Source organism: Halyomorpha halys, unplaced genomic scaffold (genome assembly GCF_000696795.3).
Source record: "Halyomorpha halys isolate HHAL.00 unplaced genomic scaffold, Hhal_1.1 Scaffold483.1, whole genome shotgun sequence".
NCBI lineage: Eukaryota > Metazoa > Arthropoda > Insecta > Hemiptera > Pentatomidae > Halyomorpha > Halyomorpha halys.
Genome location: NW_027110578.1, coordinates 512,070 through 534,690, shown reverse-complemented (window position 1 = coordinate 534,690; position 22,621 = coordinate 512,070). Strand labels below are relative to the sequence as shown.

Genomic DNA, 22,621 nt, shown 5'->3' with positions numbered 1-22,621 from the left:
TTCTCTGAAGTGAGTATTTCAGTTACCAAATATAACGATTAAATAATTTTAATCGCTTTAACATTCTTCTTGTGTTAGATAATGAGTAATATTTAACGTTAAACCAACAGCCTAAGAAGTTATAAACAAAGCGCTTTAAAGATTTTAAAGACGGTCAGGAATTTATTAAATTGCTGGAAGTAATGGAGGGGAGCTTGAGGCGCCATCTTACATCTGCTGGAGCTTCGTTGCCGGTGGAGATTGACAGTAGTGTGTTGGGGGTTTGTGCGTGGGGTTGGGTAGATAGCAGTGTCTCTCTTTGATAATATTCTAGTTGTATAATCGTATTTTATCAATAGGAGTTCATATTATTCTTTATAAAAGACTATAAATCTGTTTTTCTTAAACGAATCGGCTCTTGGTAAATTAATGGGAAACTAGTACATGATTGTGGTATAGGGTTTGTTGGTGTCGTGTTTTTTTTGTTTTGTTTTTTTACTAGTACTTTTGAAAATCTTCAGTGCAGTTTTGACACTCGTCGTAACTTTATGTGCCTATTTTGAAGGAGATTAAACTTGTGAGATTATTAATTGCTGGAAAAATATGTAAGTAAAATATATTCTGTTGAGGGTATATGTTTATACTAGGCTACTTGTGACTCATAGTAAATCATAGTTGTTCGTGTTTCTGATAATTTTAATGTTTTACTAATATCTAAACTGGTAGAACGTGTTTTCATGTTGAAATGTAACTAATTAGTAGCAATCTGCTTAATTATTATGGTAATTATGTTTTAACAGTAGTTAGTGAAAAAAAGTCAAACATCTTTGATAATTTTCTGACTTGAATTAGAAGTTATCTATCTGTGAATCATTTATAAATATATAAGTGTCTATGTTATTTAGCTTGAAAAATGGCCTGGAGATTCAAAGCTTCCAAGTTTAAAAATGCAGCCCCCATAGTTCCTAAACCAGAGGCCTGTGTTCGAGACATTTGTGTTGGTTCTTATCAAACATATGGAAACAATATTGCAGCTTCTGCTGCTTTTATGGCCTTCAATGTAGATCATAATGGTAATAAATGTTAATTAATGAATGTTAAATTTATATGTTGTTCTTTCAGTAAGATTCTCATGTTTTATACAATGATATAGGGTCCAGTCTTGGAGTTCTTCCAATTGATGATTGTGGTAGAAAGAGCAAGTCTATGCCGTTGCTGCATGCCCATTCTGATACTGTAACGGACATGGATTTTTCTAATTTTCATGATGGTCTCCTTGCTACTGGTTCTCAAGATTGTATGGTTAGTTGTTAACCTTACTATTTTGAATAAAATTTTTATTTTTGCTGATCTGTAGTATTTTTTAAACATGATGTAAGAATCGTATTTTCTGTTAAATTTTTTTTTTTTCTTAACATCTGTTGTGCTTTTTTTTGCTTATGTTTGTAGAATAATCTAGTTTAAATAACACTTATTAAGTTAACAAGCTGTGATTATTTTCATTACTAAACAATAATTGTTTCAGGTAAATGTTTGTTATCCAAACAATTATTTATTCAAATTGTCTATTTAGAATTCTATTTAAGTCTCATTAGATTTTTAAACTTACGCTCTATATACCTTTAATACTGTGACATACCCTCGACTAACTATAATATTTTAAAATCAAGTTGAAATTCTCTACTGAAAAATGTTGCTTCGTTGAATTTATTATTTCAGTTTCCGTATGATTTTTTTTATTTCCCAGTGATTATTTAAATGAGTTGAAAAATTAACTAATAAGTAAATGATTTCTCTGTGTATTAAATATATGTTAATTTAAATAATGCTGATTTGTTAATATAATAAATAATCTTTTTTTTCCAAAGTGATATCATTAATAAAACTTCTTTTTATTAAAAATAACATATAATTTTTACAATAATATATATAATTTATTATAAGCCTAATAATAATGTATGGGTTTATTTTTTTGAGTCATTAGATGTTAATTATTTGTATTCATCTTTTTTTTTTTTTTTTTTTTAAAGTTATCTCAATGAAATTATTCAGTCGACAGTTTTTATTTTAATGTTAAGTTGTGATTAAAAAGCTCCTCAATATAATAAATTAAGTGAAGAAAACATATTTTCAACAATTTGAGACTAGTCATCAATGACTGCCTAAATGCAAAAAATCAATTAATTTAGTCCCTAAAAGCAAGCTAATTGCAGTTGCCAGCTATTTAAAAACTGGTCTAAATGTTATAGCCTACTATTTTAAAAGTAGGCTAAATTCTAAAATCAGTAGTAATTATGATTGTGATATTATATTCCTTTTTAACTTTTCATTAGCATTTAGTTTGCTAAGGTTTAATTTTTTTCACTCAAAAGCATTACCCTCAGATATGCAAAATTAAATCGGGTTCATTGGGGCCTAAATGCATTTGTTAGAAAGATATTTGTTGAAAAAACAAAACAATTAAACCAATTAAGGAGATAATGATTTTATTTTATCTGCATTTAATAGTTGTTCATTTTACTTCTAATTCCCTGTAAATTACGTGATTATTATAATAAAATAATTTTCTGTGGAAGTTTTGCACAACTGTTTTCTTTTACACATTCTAAATGCAGCTTGTGTTGTATATAATAAGTATCTAATTTAATTTTTGTAGGTTAAAATTTGGCACATACCTGAAAAAGGGTTGGAGGAAAGTTTGTGTAATCCTGAAATTACATTTTCTCATCGACAGAGACGAGTTGAGTGTGTTAAATGGCATCCTACTGTTGACTGCCTTCTTACCACAGCTTCTTATGCCACTCTTACTTTGTGGGATGTTACCAATGAAAGAGAGCTTTATAGTAAGTTGACATAGTTAGAAGTTAATTTTTTATTGTTTCAGAATATTAATGTCTGTTTAATAGGTATGAATGGAGACTATGGCTTGGTACAGAGTATCTCTTGGAAAAGTGATGGAACAAATCTTGCTTTCCATACAAAGGAGAAAACAGTGTGTATATTAGATCCAAGAGCTGATAAAATTACCTATTCAGCTGATAGCCATCAAAGTATTAAGGATTCTAGGGTTGTCTGGCTTGGTGACACAAATAGAATATTAACAACTGGATTTGATTCTGTTAGTATCATTTATAGTTTTGTTTTTTAGATAATTTATAAATGTATAAAAATTATGTATATTATTGTAATTATAATAAGAAATTAATGATAATTGTGTAATTTTTTTTTTTTTATGAAATTTTTATTTTCGTACAGGCTCGACAAAGAGAAGTCTATATACGTGATATTCGAAATTTCAAGACTCCTGAAAAAACTCTGGTTTTGGATAGTTCAACCGGGTATTTTTTTAATTTTTATTGATTCCCTTATTTATTTATTATTTATCAAGAAATCATAAAATCATGGTTATTCTTTTTCAGTATTCTCATTCCTCTCTTTGATCCTGATACCAGTATGCTATTCCTTGCTGGCAAGGGTGATACAACAATAAATTATCTCGAGGTTACTGAAAGGTATATATATTTTCTTATTCTTATCATTATCAGAGACTAGATTTTGAACACATTGTAAGTGACCTCTACTACACTCACTGTTAGTAAAAAATACATTTTTAAATGTTTTGACAACTCTTAAATGTTTAAGAAAAAATACATTTTTAAATGTTTTGACAACTCTTAAATGTTCTGCCAAGTTTGTGATCTGACATTCTCTCGGAAATTATATGTAAATAAAAGAGACTAATACATATGTTCACAATGGATCAAAACCTTATCAGAATCCCTACACTTTCTTAGATGGTGATAGACCATAAGGATTACTGAAGGATAATCAGATGTAAATGTTGATGTTCCACCATTTTCTTTATACAATAGGAAATGTCTGCTGCCGTAAAAAAGTTGGGAACCACTGCCCTCGATGATCAATGTTGCTTTAAAAAATAAGGCCCAATAATATTTCTGGGTCTGCCAACATTTTTTGGTCTTACCACAAATAATATTTTATTTATTGTTCTGTTTCTGTTGTTTGTTCAATTTTTATTCACTTGGAAATAAATTGTGCATTTGTTTTTAATGTATATTTTTTCAAAATAAAGAACAATGATCAGTAAAAAAGTAAATGTGGTGTATTTATCGTTACAAATCAAATCAACCTGTTGAGTTGCGCCTTAATCCATGTATTCAGGAAGATATTGACATTCAGAATTGTTTTTACATAGTTGTGTGTCTAAATGTACTAAAGTATTAAATTGAAATTTTTAATTATTTTTTATAGTTGATGTTAAATGTTGATCTGATTGTATTGGAACTTAAAATCTTTCTATGTCTGTTAAGAGAAAATTTACAGTTTTAAAAGAGATATGAAATTAAAAATTTACACCATTTTATCCTTTTCATCTTAGAGCTATGTGGGCATTATTTCAATAAAATAAAATAGTAGATAAATTAGATACTTATGATAATTAAAAAGGATTTCTGAACTCAAAGGTCTGATACCTTTATGACTTATGACTTATTCCCTACCTACAAATCACCCTTAACAAATCCTCCCTGTGTCTCAGTCCACCTCTTCTAGCTCAAACATTTAACCATTGCTTCAACACTAATTAACTTTTTACAGATTCATTCGCTATATAAAGTCAGTTAAGTTTATGGGTACTGTCTAATTCGTAAAATACCTGGTAATTAATGTTCTACTGTATAGTGATTTATGAATTGATTTTTATTAAATTATTTTTTGGTTCAATTTTTATTAATGTATTTGTCAAACTTCCTGAGTCATACTGGCTTTTATTCTTTATTGACTATTCATCTTTTAACTTTTATCGTTTTTTTCTCAGGGAACCTTATCTTGTTGAAGGTATAAGGCATACAGGTGAACAAACAAAAGGTGCTTGCCTTGTTCCTAAGCGTGCTTTAAATGTGATGCAGGCCGAAGTTAATCGTCTGTTACAGCTTACATCATCTTCCATTATTCCTATTATGTACCAAGTACCACGAAAAGTAGGTCATGGTTCATTATTTGAATTAATAATACTGATTTTTATAATTATTTTTATAATCAATCTTTATTATTTGCTTATTATCTAATAAATTCATCTCTTATTACTGATCTCAAATTGTCTTCTGCCAAAGTTCTAATCTGGAATTTTTATGTTTGCAGTCTTATAGAGATTTTCATTCAGAACTATTTCCTAGTACAGCTGGTTGTGAGAGCAAAGTAAATCCTACTCAGTGGATGCAAGGTTCCGATCTGCCTGTACCTAAAATTAGCTTGAATCCAGCTGACAAACAAGTAAAGGTAAACATATTTTTGATTGACTGTTTTATTTTAGGCTAGTTTTAACTAATAATTAATTTTATGTAAATAATTGTACATATTTTTAGAAAGCTTATTAGTAATCTCATTATTTAAAATAAGTAATGTAGTATGTATTATTATATTTCTGGATAAATATAATAATACTTACTATATTTTGTATGTTCCTTTGAATATTCTTAGCAAGTTCATCGAGGAAATATCTTAGAAATGAGAAAAGATTTTCAAGAAAAAGCCGAAATTGCAGCATCTAAAATAAATGTTACCAAACCATTAGAGCCCCAACCAAAGCCTTTCAGAACTAATTTGCCTAATACACGTACGCTTTTCGAAAAAGATAACAATGAAACTAATGAAATAAAAAATAAGAGAGTTGAGAACAAAAGAGAAGAAGATAAAATACAGAACGGGAATACTGAGACTACACCTCCAAAGCCACTGCCTCGAGTCTCAAGGACTGGCTCTGTGACTGAAGATGACTCTACGCCTAAACCTAGGCCTAGAACTAACTCAGTACAGCCGGTCTCTCAACCTCCTTTTATCTGCTCTATCAACATTTCTGCTGGTTATAAGGTTAGAATTTCCTAGAGTTTATAAATCTGCGTGCGATGGCGTGTGATTTTTTTTTCGCACTTATATTTGCTGGTTTGTTCTATAATTTTGTTTTTATTTTATTTATTTGATTTTAATGCATGCTATTTTGTATTGTTTTGTTAATTTTATTTTTTTGTCATCTTTTGATTATTGTAACTGCATGTTTTTATAATATTTTTATGTTGGATGAAATTGTGTCACATTTTTTCAGTTGACTTGCTTTGGTTACAAATATTAGTATAAATACTGAACTTGGCTTCTTTCCTTTTTTGATTTCACAGCTAATTCAGTTTTTTTGTGCATTTAGTATTTATTATGATTTGAACAATTTCCAGCATAAATTCAGGTAGGCATCCATTTATTTTTTCAATTACCTGTACTTTCTCCTTTTTAGCATCTTTATTATTCTATCTATCAACACTTTCTATAATGTATCAATTTGATTTGTTCTTCAAAGAATTCTCTTTAATTTCTGTATCATTACATTGTGTTAGTAATTACAGGGAATAAGTTTGTATCTTGGATTGAAATTTTTTGTGGCATTAAATTTCACCATTTACATTATTTTTATGAATCCAATTGTTAAAAAGAAAGAACTTACAAAAATACTTGATTATTTCATTTTAAATAGCTTCAGACTTTAGTTGTATAAAAAAATATTAATGGAGGATACTTTTCACATTATAGTAGTGTAGCAGTCATATAAATCATTTTTGACAATTTTTTACCTGTCTTCTTATCCCTGTGACATTTGATTTTCCTCGCTACTTTATTGTGTTGCATAATTTCCTGATTGTCTTATTCTACTAGAATATCAAATCATTGTATTAACAGTTCATTTGTCCAAATAATCAAGGCTTGTTGAAATGGTTGTTTGAGGCAGCAGACTGGAAGATGTTCCAGGAATTTTATTAGTTTCTGAGTAATTTCTATTGCAGTGATGATTTCTTCCAAAAATTTCTAATTTTTCCTGTCCCTTTATATCCCTCATAATCAGACTTCGATTCAAAATGGTGTATGAGACAAGAATCCAAAGAAGCTTTATACATCATACATCTTACATCTTATAATTTTTTTTAATTGAGATTAATAGTTGTTATTAGTATTTTGTTAAGTAGACATTAATAATGTCTGGAGGATGCAGTATGAAAGCATCACTAGGATTGTTTAATAAGAAAGAGTTTTAAGTGCTGAAGTCTCACTTCTGTGAAATGCTTCTTGGTGTTCAAAATTACTTTGAAGAAGATAAATCAAGATGTGATACTTCTATTTTTGTAGCAAATGTGTTAGAAATAACTGCAGAAGAAGCTACCAATTTCTATAAAAGAATTGTTGATTTAACTTTTTTGTTTATTTCATTTTTTTATTCACAAATAATTGTTACAACCCAGTTGAAAATTTCAATGAAAAATTAAGATGATTCATAACTTAGTTCAACCAGAAAAGGATTACACTCATAAGCAATCAAAATCATTCGATTCCTCCCAAGAAGACGCTTTATGGAAATATATTTATTCTACTATTAACAGAAAAAAAATCCCAAAAATAAAATGTTTACAGGTTCAATTAAAAGAAGTGGAAGTAGCTTTACACTTGATGTCATCATGAAATGCTTGGGCTTCGATTGAAAAAGGTAGTTGTTATAGAATGATTCTATTAGGGTAATATGATATAGTTTCATGGAGAGGAGAATTTTTAAGAGAAACATTGTAATAAAAATGTGATATTAAAAAAAAAATAAATAACAGGGTGAATTACCTCCCATTCCATGCAAAAAAGATGTTAATTGACTTCTCTAAGTGGGGTTTATGAAATTAGTTCAATACCAAGTGGGGGAGGTAGTTTTTTTCTCCTCATTCTTGGCTTTATGTAATTTGGTGTTTCCAGGCTGTACATGCATTCTTTTCTTCCATAGTCTTTGATCCTGGATTTTTACTATCTTCTTCACAAATTAATAGTCCGGGTGCCTTTTTTTATTCCATTATTCTTCTTGGACTCCTTATATAGAAGTGTGCTGACCCACCCATGTTTTATAGCTATATTTAAAATCTACAAAATGCTAATATTTGTCTTTGACTACTAGTTATGGGTATTAACTTGTCATTAGGATTTAAAGTTCTGTTTTCCTGGAAAAATTGGCACTCAGTGCCTCATAAGCACTACTATTTTATCTCTTATGGTCTCATTATATATCGTGTGGTCTGATGTAACACACACCCTGGAAAATAACTGCAATTATTTCTTTTGTATTTTAGTTGTTATTGACACCATTAAGTGATTGGTTTATTTTCTTTGTATATTACTATGTAAAAGAAGCATGATTTATTATTAAAATGTTGTGCTCTATCCAGATCTTTCTAGTATTGTTGTTTTGAGGATAAGAGATGAATTTATTTTGATTATCATTAGTTTTTGGAAATGGTAGATATGTAAAATGTCTGTTGCATTTTGAAAAAGAGTCTCTGATTTTGTTGGATTTAGGTGTATACATAGATTTTTATGGATCCTTTTTTGGAACCACGTTGTACCAAAGTAGAAATTGACCATCATTCAATGTAAAAATTTGGTTGCTAAGGTAGTGTTATAGTATAATTGCAACATGCATCTTTCTATTGCATACACCAATGCATCTTCAATGTTTCTCAAATTCTAAGGCAAACAGAATTTGTGTCCTTTTCTTGAGTCTGTTTTATAAACAAAATTAGAATATCTGTATTGTTATTCTTAGTTGTATGTCAATGGCTTCAAGATCAGTTGTGACTGAATTAATTTTATTGAGCCAAATAGCAACATTAATGTAATTTTATATTCTTTTGAAGTATGAAATGGTAGATCTTCATTTTGATAATATCTTATATATATTACTTCTGTAGGATTGTAAAATTGTTTGTTGCTGAAATTTATTTGTTAATTTTTATTTATTATTTGTGAAATGTATATAATTATTTTTTTGCTAATGTAGATTAGTATAAATTATTTCATATACTTAAGTTTGTGTATTTCCATCGTCATATTGGTTCCTTGAAATTTTATCTATTTTTTAAATAAAAAATAGCAATTGAGTAAATTATACTAATTTACTCAATTGCTATTTTTTAAATAAAAAATAGCTAGATTTTAATTTAGTAAAATTAAAGCAAACTATATTTGGAAGTTAAATTATTATGATGTGACAGCATAAAATTAATTTACGAGAATTGAATAAAAGATTAGGCTTCCTTAAGCATATATTAAATGATCAATCAGTGATTAATATCCAGTTTAAGTTTATATTTATTATTCTGATTAGCTCTTTACATTTTCAGCCAAGATTAGGTCCAAAGCCATTCACTCCTCCGAAATTTGAAAGTGGAGATTCTGTAGAAAGGAATATTATTCTCGACAACGATCCCCCAGCTACAAATGCAGCCAACATTATGACTACATCACTACCTGACTTTATCAATTCCAATTCCAATTCCGTTAATGGAAATGAAAAAACAAGTCCAGAGTCTCAACCAGATCAAGAGAACAATGATGAGGTAATAGAACTTAAAATATTTGTTTTATAATAAAAATATTAGAGTGACTTAAACATTAGTTGTTAACAATTTTTATTAATCTTTATTTTTTTGTGACATTCTCAATCAGATCCAAATCTAAGTCAACCTGAATGATAAGTGTAAAATGGATAATCAAATCTTATTTGCCTTCTAACAACATATTTATTGAATGAAATGAGTGAAAATTATGTTAACTTGATAATTAATGGCAGATTGTCCGGGTGTGGTCAAATAAAAACTCAAATAGTAATAACTATTTTAATTGAGCTAACGTTTTGCCCCACGTTGCAGGGCTTTGTTAGGCCTAAAAAAAAATCAAAACACCTAACGTATGTAAAAAAGTAAATGAAAAGTTAAAGGGTATACAATGAAAAGTAAAAATTAAATTAAATAAGAAAAATAAAAGGTTATAGACAATAAGTGAAAACGGAAATAATAACAGATAAAAAGAAAAAAATGTAAAAGAAAGTGCAAACTATGAGATGGAAAGAGGGGGATAAGAATAAAATCAAGAATAAAGGAAGAAAATGAACAAGACAGAAAATGTACCTATTTGACAAAAGTCAAAGACAGAGTGAACCGTTTGTATTGGAAGGAATGGGGATTGCCAATTAAGTACCTTACATTTGAAAATAATTTTAATGTAAACAGTATAGAAAATTTAAGGAAATATTAAAATTAGGTAAACAATAAATGATAATATACATAATTGGGGGAAAACATGTATTAAAAAAAAAATTATAAATTTACACGGATAGAATACACAGAACCTCAGACCTTAAAGTATAAATTTTTATAAAAACGGTTTTCCTAAAAACTTTTTTGAGTAAGGTTTAAAAAAAAAAAAAAATCATTTTTTAACAATATTTATTTTAATGATGTGTCTGTATAGAATAGAATGTAGTAGTTAACAGATAAAATACAGAAATGTAGAACAAAAATCATTTTCAAGAACCTGGCCTTAAGTTATACTTGTAAAAAAAAATCCTATTTTCCAATCATTTCATACATTACAAATAAAAGTACAAAATTATTATTTAGACCTTTTAAAAGTAACTTGTAGTACAGGATTCTTGAACTCTTAACTTGCATCCTTGAATCATAAGGCATGTGAAGGCTGAGTTTTTTGATATTGCATCATTAACATTAGCAACCCAAGATTCTTAGTTCATCGCTTGATTTTTCAGTGAATTGGATACATCATATCTTTAAAAATTATATTTAAATAACTTCGGTAATTTTTTCAAAATTTTTTATTTGTAACATAGCACCTTCAACCATTGTCTTCAATTTTCAAATTTAAACTAATGCCACTTTAGTGCATCAGTTTAAATTAAATGATATTTGATGTTGAAAATAATTTAGTATAACATTTTTACTATTTTTTGTTTTTGTTTTCAGGAAGATGGAGTTGTTGAGAGTTCTCCAACTGAAGAGGAAGAAGATGTTGGGGGAGGTGGCGATGAAATTATTAGAGGTGGTGTTCGTGCTAGTATTGCAGAAAGGAGGAAGATGTATGAAGCTAGGTCACAGTCAGTTCAAGAACCAGCTGCAGTATCGCCTGTGCCCTTGAGGAGGCGTGATTCATTGAAAGTGAGTTAATAGTTCATAATGGTCCAGATATCATTAATTGTAGATGTAATCAAGAAATTAACTAGTAGTACAGTCAAGGAAGAAAACAAGCAAAAAGAATAAAATTATTTTAATGTGTGCCAAAAGATCGTTTAACCCTTAGAGCACAGTTTTTTTGAAGAACTGGCCAAAAAAAAAAAATCAATTTTTATTAAGTAAAAACACAATTTAGAACATTGTCTTAGCAAAAAAGTTTTAAAAAATACAAAAATAATCAAAATTTTAATTTTAATTTTGGATATAGGATCATGGTCATAATACCTTGCTCCCTATGTAAACATAAATTGATGCTCTATATAGAGGATTATTATAGAGAATAAAGCATTGTTATTTATTTTATTATCATCAATTTGTTATTTTCAATTCTTGATTATATTCGAGTATGAAAAATGCTAACATTACATGCTATAGTAGCATAAAATATAACACTGCTCAAATTATCTCGAGTGTGCACAGTTTGGCCTGTTTAGTGTGCTCAAATTAACTCGAGCTTACAATTTATGGGGTTAATAATAATTTTATAGTTACTGTGTTTTCTTCCTTGACCACATCCTCCAACCAGCTTCTTGAAAATATCACTTCTTATGATTTATACTTTTACTTCTAGTAGCCTGCTTGTTCATTTTGTAGTAATAACAGTTTATCAGCTTATTATAAATAAATAAATTCCATTATAGGCAATAAAAAATAATGCTATAAAAGAAGAAGATAATGTTAATCAAAAGACTAACCAAGCCAAAAGTACACCTGCTCCTCCGACATCTACTGCACCAAAACGTACCTCAACTGTTTTTGGTGAGCTTACTTAATATGTATGATGAGGAGTGAATATTTAAATGCAATTTGAAACATATATTAATCTTATATATGATTTTATGCTTTATAGGAAGGGTGTCCAAGTATCGTCATTTGAAAGGAACCCCAGCTCATAAATCTCAACACATTGAAAATGTGCGTAATGTTAGCCGACAGATTTCTGGAGAATGTGATGGCTTCCATTGTAGGTGCCACTTTTATATTATCTCATTGCTTGTCTTGTTTAATTATTATTAAGTGAATTGATATTAAAAATTTATGAATTAATTAAGAGTTATCGAATACAGCAATTATATTTACTGTCTGAATCATTGAGACATGTTCTTGTCTGTCTCAATGAACGAATTAAAGAAACTAACCCTTGTTATAACCCCGGGGTAGAGGTGTATGGATGAGTCTGCCTGCGTAGGAGTTTAACCTATTCTACTCCTTCAGACCTGAAAAACAGAATCGCCTTCTCCCTCAACATTTATCTCAACTTCTTTTTCTGAACCACAGCATTTAGGAAAATTTTGACCAACCTGTGATTGATTTCATGATTACCTACTAAATTTGACTATTTAATATTATTTTGTGAATTATAGTGTATGTATTACATACTTAAATACCTACTTATACCTGTTCAATTTATTGGTACCCAAAATAGAAAAACTTTTGGCAGTCTTGGGACTGGCCGGGAGAAGTGAAATTTCTGGAAATGAAATAATTTATTAAACTTTTATTAATAAGGATCTTACTTTCACTCTTAGAGCTTAAGGCGGAAAATATTAGTTCCATATCAATAATTGGAAAATAATTACCATTTCCCTAGTCAATGCTAAAAAGAAATTTTTTTTATCGTTAAAGGAGATTTTGAGATTACATGAGTCACTCGATCGGACCAGGTCTGTGGAGATTGGTAAGATTCTATTCTCGTGTTACGATTGTAAAAATTTTACAAATGAATATTATCATCAATGGAGGAATGTTTGGACAAAAATTTGTTAGTCAATACTGGCTTCATTGTCGATGATTAATTCTTGTTTTCTTATAGGAATTATTCGAAACCTAACTGAAACAAAATAGAAATAAACCAAAGTTTATTTAGTTGGTTTTGAATTATTTAAAAAATCCATTGTTTTCTCTTTCCACATTCTTATTCTTTAAAATATTTTGAGTTAATAAGATTTAGCACTTTGAAAAAAATATTATTAGACGTTTGAATAACTTGGAGAACAAAAAAATATAAATTTCCAAGGTGATCAGAATGATTTTATTTATTTATTTTTTGTAATTTATATAGCTGGTCTAACTGTGCTGATTTAATATTTATCAGGTAATAAAGATCGAGTAGGTGTACCCCTTGGAGGTCCTGGTGGTAAGCTGGCTGTCTTTGAACTTAGCAAGCCTGGTAAACTGCCAGATGGAGTCATACCAACCTTGGTTAATGCAACCAATATTATGGACTTTTCTTGGGACCCATTTGACAATAAGAGGCTGGCCGTGGGTAAGATGAACTAATTTGTTTTAATCCTTTTAAAAAACACCAGTGAATTCTAGAAACTATTTAGCTTAACTATTTTATTAGCTTAACTATTTAGCTTAACAAGGTGGAAATCAAATCTCACCGAACCAGGCTTTTCTGGATCTCACACCAATTGTGCTTGGTTACCATTTTAGAAAAAAAAACATACACTCTTTTTTTTTTCTTCTTTTTTTTTATGGTCATAAATGTGATTGTTACATTATTTAAAATTAAAAAAAAAAATTATCAAATATTATTCTGAGAAGTTAAAATCTGAATGTTTTTCCTTTAAAACTGTTAGGAGACCTTGATAATTGATAATTTTGATTTTGACCTACTATTTTTAAAAATTTTTTTTCATTTCCTTTCATCCATTAAATAAAAAAAGACTATCTCTACAGGTTGTGATGATGGGAGTGTGAAGTTGTGGGTCGTACCCGAATCAGGTCTTGCAGAGGCTACTAATAATGCCGATATAGTGCTCCAGGCTCACATAGAGAAAATTTACTGTCTTAAATTCCACCCCTTGGCAAGTGACATATTGGCAACAACATCCTATGATATGACCATAAGGATTTGGGACTTGTCCACACTTCAACAAGCCTATTGCCTCAAGACTGAAGATCATGTATGTTTTTGCTTATGTATGCTGTGGTTTAATCAAATACATAGTTGTTTAATTTATTCCATTATCAAATAATATTATCAGGTGATTGCCTTGGCCTGGTCACCCTGCGGTCGTAGAATTGCTGCAGCTACTCGTGGATCTTCTCTCCTCATATTTGAGCCTAGGGAAGGAAACTCTCCTATTGCCCAAGGCAAAGGACCTGGAGGGACTAGAGGTGCCAGGATTGTTTGGGCCCTCGATGGGCAGTATCTTGCTGTTATGGGGTTCGATAAGTATGTATTATGATATTTTACTCCATTTCCTGAATAAGCCTTTAGATAAAATATGTTATACATCATATTTATTTCCGTATTTAATGATCAGTTACCATGTTATATTTGATTTGCCTTCTAGCCATATTGTAAATAATAAAGTGTGTCTTGATCAAAAGTTACTAACTTTCAAAGTTTATTTTGAACTTTTATTCAATTTTGAAGCTTTGAACTTTCATGAATAAAAAATATTTTTATGAATCTTTTTTTTTATTTGAAAAAACTGTATCAAAAATATATTGCAGACTTCTTTTATTAATCCTTGATATGGTTAATTTTTGTGTACATTATATCACATTTTTTATGGGCCTTCACTAAAATAAATTTTTTTACCATTATCACTTCATCATGTTGTTTGGCATATTAAAAAAAATAATAATAATAATCATTGGTTGTTACACCTGAATAACAATTTTAAACTGGTTTATAACAAAATATAACGGTACTTTGTCTTCAAATTGAACTTACAGATTATTACAGCATAATAAGAATTATAAAATCTTATAAATGTATGCGTTCTTGAAGTTTATTTTAGGTATTTAGGAAAGGAAGTGTATTAATAATTTGAAAAAAGAAAGTTTCAGAGACTTATTTAATTTAAACATTCTATGGTTCCGCAGATCAAGAAAATTGTTTTTAAAAATTCTGTTGTTGCCTCATTGTTTTAAAGGAACATCTCATTCATTCAAATAGAGTGCGTAACTGTCAGACAATTTTTTATGACCTGGAAATTTGCGAAAGTTTTCATCCGAATCTGTCTATTTTCATGGGCAGTGTGTAGAGGTATATACTCAAAAATTTTCAGTCTCTTTTATCAGTAAATTCATTTCAATAATGAGAACTTCTGCCATGTTTTTTGATCACCTCTAACAGTCTTTTGGGAACACTTCTTACTAAATAATTTAAAGTGCTCTCTGGTATTTTTTCCCAAGCTTGTATGATCCTTTCTTTGAGCTCATCAATATTTTGGATTTCTGGCTTCTGAAGGTCATAGACTTCTCTAGCCATAATTCCAGTCCAAAACATCAATCTCCGAACCAATACATTATTGTATCATCTGCTGAGAAATTATTTCTTCTTCTTCCAGCATTGTAATAAACAACATTTTGATGACTAATAGCATTCATTTTGCCAGAAATGCATGCAATTCGAGATTTTCCCTTTTCATTAAAAGCAACCCATACCATTACCTCGCCACCCCAGCGCTACCCTCGTGACAATTTTTTTCTTCTCTAAGGTCATGCCAATAGTAATTAAAACCATTTGCACCATCAATGTTAAATTTTGACACTAAACTGTGTGGTTAGCTGTCATCTCATTGTGTCAACTGGAAGTGTTCATGTACAAGACCTGCTTAGCCCATTCTCTCTATCATTAAAGTGTCTTGGCCCTCTGTCCAGCTTGAAGTTCCAGTTCCTCCACATTCTCCCTTCAGTTCAACTCTCCCTTACTTGTTTGTTAGAAGGTGTTTCCTTTTGGTATCTGCTTCCTCATTGGCTCCCGTTAGCTACACCCACAAAAGATAAGTCACAAAAAGCGAAAAGTGGTTGGGATAAACTATAATTGAGGCAGGTAGCCTTCTCATAGCAGACAACCTCCTAGGGGTTTAATTCCATTAAAGGCCCTAAAAGATTCCTGGGATTGGGATAGATACCCTATGTGTTGACAGGTGTCAATCGCTTCCATGTTCCTCATCATTTCATGGGTCAGGTACCCAGGAGCACCCAGATGTTCAGACTAAGACATTTATAGTATAATGAGGTTCAATACATATCATTTGCCTGGGTTGTGAACGAGAAAAAATTTAGAAAGTATTTAAAAATTTATTCTCTATCTCATAGTTTACTTCAAATTTAACAATCTTATTTGATATTAGCAAAATTTATATAAAATTAAATCGTTCATGTAATAATTTTCATATTAAAAACCCAATATGCACTAAGGAACCAGCCAACATTTTTTGTAAAATTGTGTTTTATCAGTTATATCTTTCATTTTTTTCATCATAAACCTAAGACTCAGCATTCCTATATGTCACAATTGAATAGAAATAAAGCTTGTTTTTTATTTTTTTCAAAATTAAAGAAAATCTTGATATAACTTAAAAAACATGCTAGTTGGTTGTTTGTGGTAAATATGGGTTCAATTATTATTCATTGTCGAAATGTAATGCTGAGCACATTGTCTCCCCACTACTGTACATGTGCCCATCCTGGGGTGTTGTAAGGAAGATTTACTTATTTTTAAAATTTTCTAATTTTTTTTTTAGAGTTTCTGAGAGGCAAATAATGCTGTTTAAAAGTAGCGATTTGTCTAATCCTCTGACTTCAATTGGCTTGGATGTTTCTCCAGCTATTCTTATACCATTCTATGATGAAGACAGTTCAACGTTGTTTCTTACTGGACGGGTAATAATTTATATTTATATATTCATATTTTATACTATTTATTTGAATCTCATACTTTTGAAGTATGTTCAAAACTATTTTAATAAATTAACTTGATTAAATGTTATAAATTAGGATAATAATAAATATATCATCAATTATAATTATAATTTATGTTTGTAGTGTATTTAATTAGTTATAAATGAAATAGCAATATCTCTAAATGTTGGTTTATCGAGTTTTCTATGGCAAAGAGAGTCACAGAAACTTTGAGTTGTACTTTTAGAATGAAAGGGTTCATCCTATTATAATTCTTATTTTAAGTTAGAATTGTCTTCTATTTAAGGAGGAGTTTAAATTTATCTATAAATACATTAATGAACAGAGTTAAATTCAAAATATTGAGTTTCGACTGTAATCATATCAATAGCAAACACAGGAAATGGGTGACCCACTTATAGACTTAATCCCGACTCCCTTGTTGCAATAATCAGGGTCAATGAGTCAGGATGAAAATGTGTGACTCACTATGATTATAGGTTCTGGAGGAGGCCATAATGGAAGATGGGTATGCTGGGGCTAATGTTGTATCTAAATGATGTGTTTGATTACTTCATGGTTTGGTTAATATGTATCTTATGTCGGTACCATAAAATAAGTCTTAACTCTCTGACTCCCAATGAGCTAGTTGTCTTGGATTGAAAAAAGGATCAGCTGACCCACTTGCTTGACCACCTTCATCTCCTGCCAATACTGGTACTGTGGGTTCTGAAAATATAAAAAATCAGTTAACATTACTCTACCTGTTTTTTATATAATATTTTTGAGATTATTTGGACATTTCAATGGCATTAAAAAATTGGTCTGAAAACGACCTGCTTATCAATTACTGTATGTTTAGGGTGATTCTACAATCTATGCGTTTGAAGTAAGCAGTGAGGCACCATACCTCAACCCACTCAGCCACCACAGGTGCGGTTCATTACATCAAGGTTTATCATTCCTCCCGAAGAACTGTGTAGATGTGACTCAAGTTGAATTTGCCAAGGCATTGAGATTGACGAACACTACTATAGAACCACTTTCTTTTACAGTTCCTAGGATTAAAGTAAGTAGATATCAACAATTAGTCAATTTTAAGTTTAGTCAATTAGTCAAAGTTTTAATTTTTATTGGAACTATTTCAAAGATGATACCATAAACTGGGGTTTCTCTTTCTTCTTCAGTCCTCCTGCAGACTATTCCAAAGTTACCCTCCTTGTTAAAAAGTATCTCAAGTTTGAGGTACTATCTTTGGAATATTTCTAATGTAATATAAATTAAAAAAAAAAATTATTTTGGCTGTGTGCTAGCAAAACAGTGAAATATCTAGCTGTATTTTTATTTTTTTATTTATTAGTTTATTTTCTCTTCCTTTAAGTAATGTACTAAATTTATAAGAGAATTTCTTGGCTTTTAAAATCTTTTTGTTATTGAAGTGATTAATATTATAATATTATTTCTTCTCCCTCACTAAAAAATATCTTATTTAACTTTGATGCGTTTTTCACTCATTCCGTTCATTCAAGTTAATCATTTTTTTTTAAAAATAAAACTTGGATTCTAAAATGTGACCCCTGATTGTTTTACCTTATCCTCTTCAAATAGTACTTTTTATCATTAAATACTTAATCATGATAATATATTAATGAGATGCCAATTCAATCTACTTACTTTAAACTTAAATTTATCTGAATGATTTGAAATATTAATATGATATAATATAATATAATATGTATTTCAGAGTGATTTGTTCCAAGACGATCTCTTCCCTGATACAAAGGTGACTTGGGAGCCAACAATGACCAGTACTGAATGGTTGTCAGGAATGAACAAACAGCAGCTGAGGATAAGTCTCAAGCCTCCAGATATGGATTGCTGTTAGTTCAATTTATTTAATATTTTATAATATTTACATGTACATTTTATATTTATTCAGAACTATATTACATGTTATGAGCATATTTTTTAAATCCTTAGCTACTGATGTCAGAAAAAGTATGAAAATCAATCCAAATTTTTTTGAGATCTTTCCTAACTTAAACAATTTTAATACGCCCTGTGATAAAAACAAAAAAAAAAAATTAAAAAAAGTCTGATTTTCCTTGATTCTAAGTACCTTATGTCTACTCAGTCTCTAAACCATTTCTATTAAACTTATGATATATGCAAGAATTGACTGAATTTTGTTAAATAAAACTATTTTCGAAAAAAATTCTATTATGAGTGAGGTATAAATCTTTTAATTCTACTCTATTATATGAAAATAACAAACTCATTATAAGTGAATTTTCCAGGTATATAAATACTAGTTGTCATATTTGTCAATTGAAAACAATAGAAAATTTTTCAAGAAATCCAAAATATAATTAGGGTATTCCAAATACCAATTAAAAATAAATAAATAGATTGGGTTTAATCTATTTTTCAAGGGAAATTAACTAGGACAAAGGGGATGTTAACTAGAGAAAAACTGATCACAATTAATTATTTTAATTTCTAAATGTTAATGTTCTAACTATTATAGTATAAATAAATTAAAAAAAAGAAATCTAATTTTTCAACATATATGTTTCATTAAAATCAACAAAAAGTGGTTAAATTTTTTGTTTTACCAAAGCTCCAAGTAGCTGTTTTGTTTTGTCCCTATTCTATATAGGTTTATTCGAGTATTAAATATATTCTCTATAGTTTTTTGAATTTAGAAAGGTGAAAGTAGTATTAGTAATAATAAAACGGCATCTTAATTTATTATTAATATGTATATTTTTCGGATATTAGGCCATACTGATTTATGACTTCTGTCATTTAATTAAACTGAGTCCATTTTTCAGTTTGCCTCGGGAATATTTTTGTAACTGAAAAATGGTTGGCTCAATGAACATATATTTTTCATAAAATATACGTTTAGTGACATAATTTTGAGCCTTTTTCTTGTTTGTATAGATGATTTGAATAAAATAAATAATAAATAAATTTCTTACCAAACCCAAAGGTTCAAATTTGATATCACCAATAGGTTTGCACACATCTATCCACCAACTGCCTCCCAAATCTAAATCAGGAAGATTAGACTTAATGCAATCCTACAATGTAGGTCTCAAATCTTTATCATTTGGTTTGCCGCTTTTTAGTGATTCATTCATTACTGAGTCCAACATATTTATATACTCATTTTATTTACCAAAATGCTATAATACTTAATAATATTTTGTTGGTGCTGTATTAATTAGAAATATAAGTGATATTAGGAAAACATGTTTTCCTAATAAATAATTAAATATTATCACAAAAGTATTTCAACACACACAATTAGTCAAGCTACATATTGTATTAATGGCTATGTAGAAATAGCAGTTTACTTCATAAGTATGTTATCAGTTAGCCCCACTGAAAAGTATCCCTTTTAATAGTTAAGTGACATGAAACATTCATAGTAATTTTAAAATCTAAACATGTGATAAGTACAGCTTGACACTATGGAGCTACCTCAAAAATGGTTAATTTTTGTGCTTTAAAACATAGGACCCAGTGTATTTCTTTCCCTGAACATATCAGGGTATTAATGTTTGTGTCTAAATTACTCAAACACTATATCATCTCGATCTGCTGACTTACTACCGCTGTAAGTTTTGAAACTTTTCACTCTTTTTAAATAACTTTTTTTAAGTTCCAGTAAGTATTGAAAATGAAACTCGCCACTTCTCCATGAAATTCCCTTTCTTTTGACACCTCATCTGTCTAAATCCATTGCTCCTGAGAACCAAATTCATACTTTTAACTCTGTTCCAATATATAAAATATTATAAAGTTTTCTTGGAAAAATATAATTAAATAATACGATTATTTCCATTGGGATTCATTGTTTTCTTGAGAATTGAAATACATTCATGTGAATTAAAAAAAAAATTTAATAAAAGCAATAAATCTGGAATTAACAAGTAGCTGAAGAAGTACATATTTTACTGAAGTTTACATTGTTGTAATTAATTTTACAGTGTAATATTGCTATCATTATAACTGTCATGTTCTAATATAATTATGATTTTATTATTCTATGGATAGTCTAGTTTCCATTGCAGTATATTTTTGTGGCTTGATATTTTCCTCCATCTTGGGCTTGTATGAATTGTATTTCAATTTTTTTTTTCAGTATCTGAAGCCCAAGGTGCACCTGTATCTCAGCCTAGTAATGTGAACCCTATTAAGGAAATTCCTAACAAGCCTCCCGCGCACTTACCTAGAAATTCATGGACTGATTCTTCAATTAAACAGAAACAAGAACAGGTATATATGTGCATCGATGCTGTTTTGTTGTTTTATTTTTTGTTATCTGATTCATAATTGTATTTAATAATACTTATTTCTTTTTAACAGATCCAAAAGTCAGTTAGCAGCCGTGTGGAAATTAATATGAAATTAGAACAAGATAACATGGAAGGGGTGGACGCAGTTGAATGGGTATGTTTTAATTTTACATACTAATTACTAATTATTTAATTACTCACTACTAACATATTTATTATTTTAACTTCCTTTTCATTGAACATTTGGAAACACAAAAAGAATATTGTGTCAGCTGATGTCTGATTATTACTAGTATAGAAAAACAACTTTTTTTTAAATTTCCATTTTATTCTAAGATAGTTAAAAAAAACTTTAAACATCAAATACTTTATAATTATCATTGAGTTTTTTTTTTTTTTTTATTCTTTTCCACTTTTTACTAATTAAAAATATTGAGTCATTTCCACTTTTTCCGTTATTTTAAGAACTATTTTCTTGAACTGTCCTTTCTTCATACTTTCAAGAACTTAAGTACATCTTAAAGACTTAAATGTTTGATGGCAAAAGACCACCTTATGGTTATAAAATATTCTTTATGATAATATTTCTATTATAAATCAGTATCAGGAAAAAGTTTGCATAGTTTGATTTTTGACAGCGGTTTACGGTTAACAGATATAATTTATTTCCGTGAGCTTTTAGCTCAATTTTCTTTTTTTTTTAAGCCAGATTCAGTGTGTAAAACTTTGTTTTAATGGTTTATAAAAAAATAATTTTGAGCCTTCAAAATAAATGGTTTTAATGTTTGGTAAAATACAATAAGTATTAAATATTGTAATAAAATTATTAAGAGGGTTATTAGGTAACGTGTTTTAAAAGAAGTTCTGATTACATTTTAACTGGTATGATACCCCTTTGTTGTTAGGTTTAGTTAACAAATATTTTTAATTCAAAATGTTTTATAGTTTAAACTATAAAACATTTTGAATTAAAAATCTATTGTTAGTATTTGATATCAAGATATTAATACTAACAATAGATTTTTAATTCAAAATGTTTTATCATAAAATGAATTTACACACTCCATTTTGTTTTATTTAATTCTTAAACTAAAAAAAAATATATAAGTTATTATACAAATATAATTAGAAACAGTTGAAACACATACTCTAGAATAATCTATTCAGATCAAATAGTAACCCATATCCTTCATCATTCATCCATAGGTTTCATCTTTCATTGATTTTATTGAATGAAACTTTCAAAAATCTTTAAAAAACTTATTTCTTTAGAATCCACCAGTCCAATCATTGTCAGATTTTCAAGGTGAACTAAAAAAATTAAGAAATATATCTGTCAGGATGTTCAAGGTATAGTTGAAGATCTCTTCGAAATATGCAATCTTTGTAATTTAGGAATGAAACTTGATGAAAAGTTTAAGTTTCTTTTGTGGAGTTCTATCAATGGGTAGATTCTCCACATCACTGTATCATGCCATGGTTATATCTAACATTAAAGTTATTTGTTGTGTATATTTTATTACAGTTGTAATAAAATATTTATATTTTATTAGATTATCGCTGCCA

General features: G+C 29.0%; 1 protein-coding gene across 2 annotated transcripts in view; it reads left to right on the top strand.

Moving 5' to 3' along the window:
• Positions 1–240: 240 nt before the first annotated feature.
• The window catches only part of pod1 (coronin pod1), a 26,203-nt gene continuing 3,822 nt past the window's right edge, over positions 241–22,621 (top strand). The window contains exons 1-22 of one of the 2 annotated variants that reach the window (XM_014424910.2): positions 241–584; positions 885–1,052; positions 1,133–1,281; positions 2,636–2,822; positions 2,886–3,097; positions 3,235–3,317; positions 3,399–3,491; positions 4,817–4,979; positions 5,140–5,277; positions 5,479–5,868; positions 9,195–9,410; positions 10,833–11,024; positions 11,741–11,858; positions 11,950–12,063; positions 13,195–13,365; positions 13,785–14,011; positions 14,093–14,283; positions 16,592–16,730; positions 17,611–17,817; positions 18,493–18,628; positions 20,902–21,035; positions 21,126–21,209. In XM_014424910.2, coding sequence (XP_014280396.1) covers positions 893–1,052; positions 1,133–1,281; positions 2,636–2,822; positions 2,886–3,097; positions 3,235–3,317; positions 3,399–3,491; positions 4,817–4,979; positions 5,140–5,277; positions 5,479–5,868; positions 9,195–9,410; positions 10,833–11,024; positions 11,741–11,858; positions 11,950–12,063; positions 13,195–13,365; positions 13,785–14,011; positions 14,093–14,283; positions 16,592–16,730; positions 17,611–17,817; positions 18,493–18,628; positions 20,902–21,035; positions 21,126–21,209 — 3,504 coding nt within the window. In that variant the 5' untranslated portion in view covers positions 241–584; positions 885–892. The remainder of the gene's footprint in view (positions 585–884; positions 1,053–1,132; positions 1,282–2,635; positions 2,823–2,885; positions 3,098–3,234; positions 3,318–3,398; positions 3,492–4,816; positions 4,980–5,139; positions 5,278–5,478; positions 5,869–9,194; positions 9,411–10,832; positions 11,025–11,740; positions 11,859–11,949; positions 12,064–13,194; positions 13,366–13,784; positions 14,012–14,092; positions 14,284–16,591; positions 16,731–17,610; positions 17,818–18,492; positions 18,629–20,901; positions 21,036–21,125; positions 21,210–22,621) is intronic. The other variant, XM_014424911.2, reaches the window with a different exon arrangement.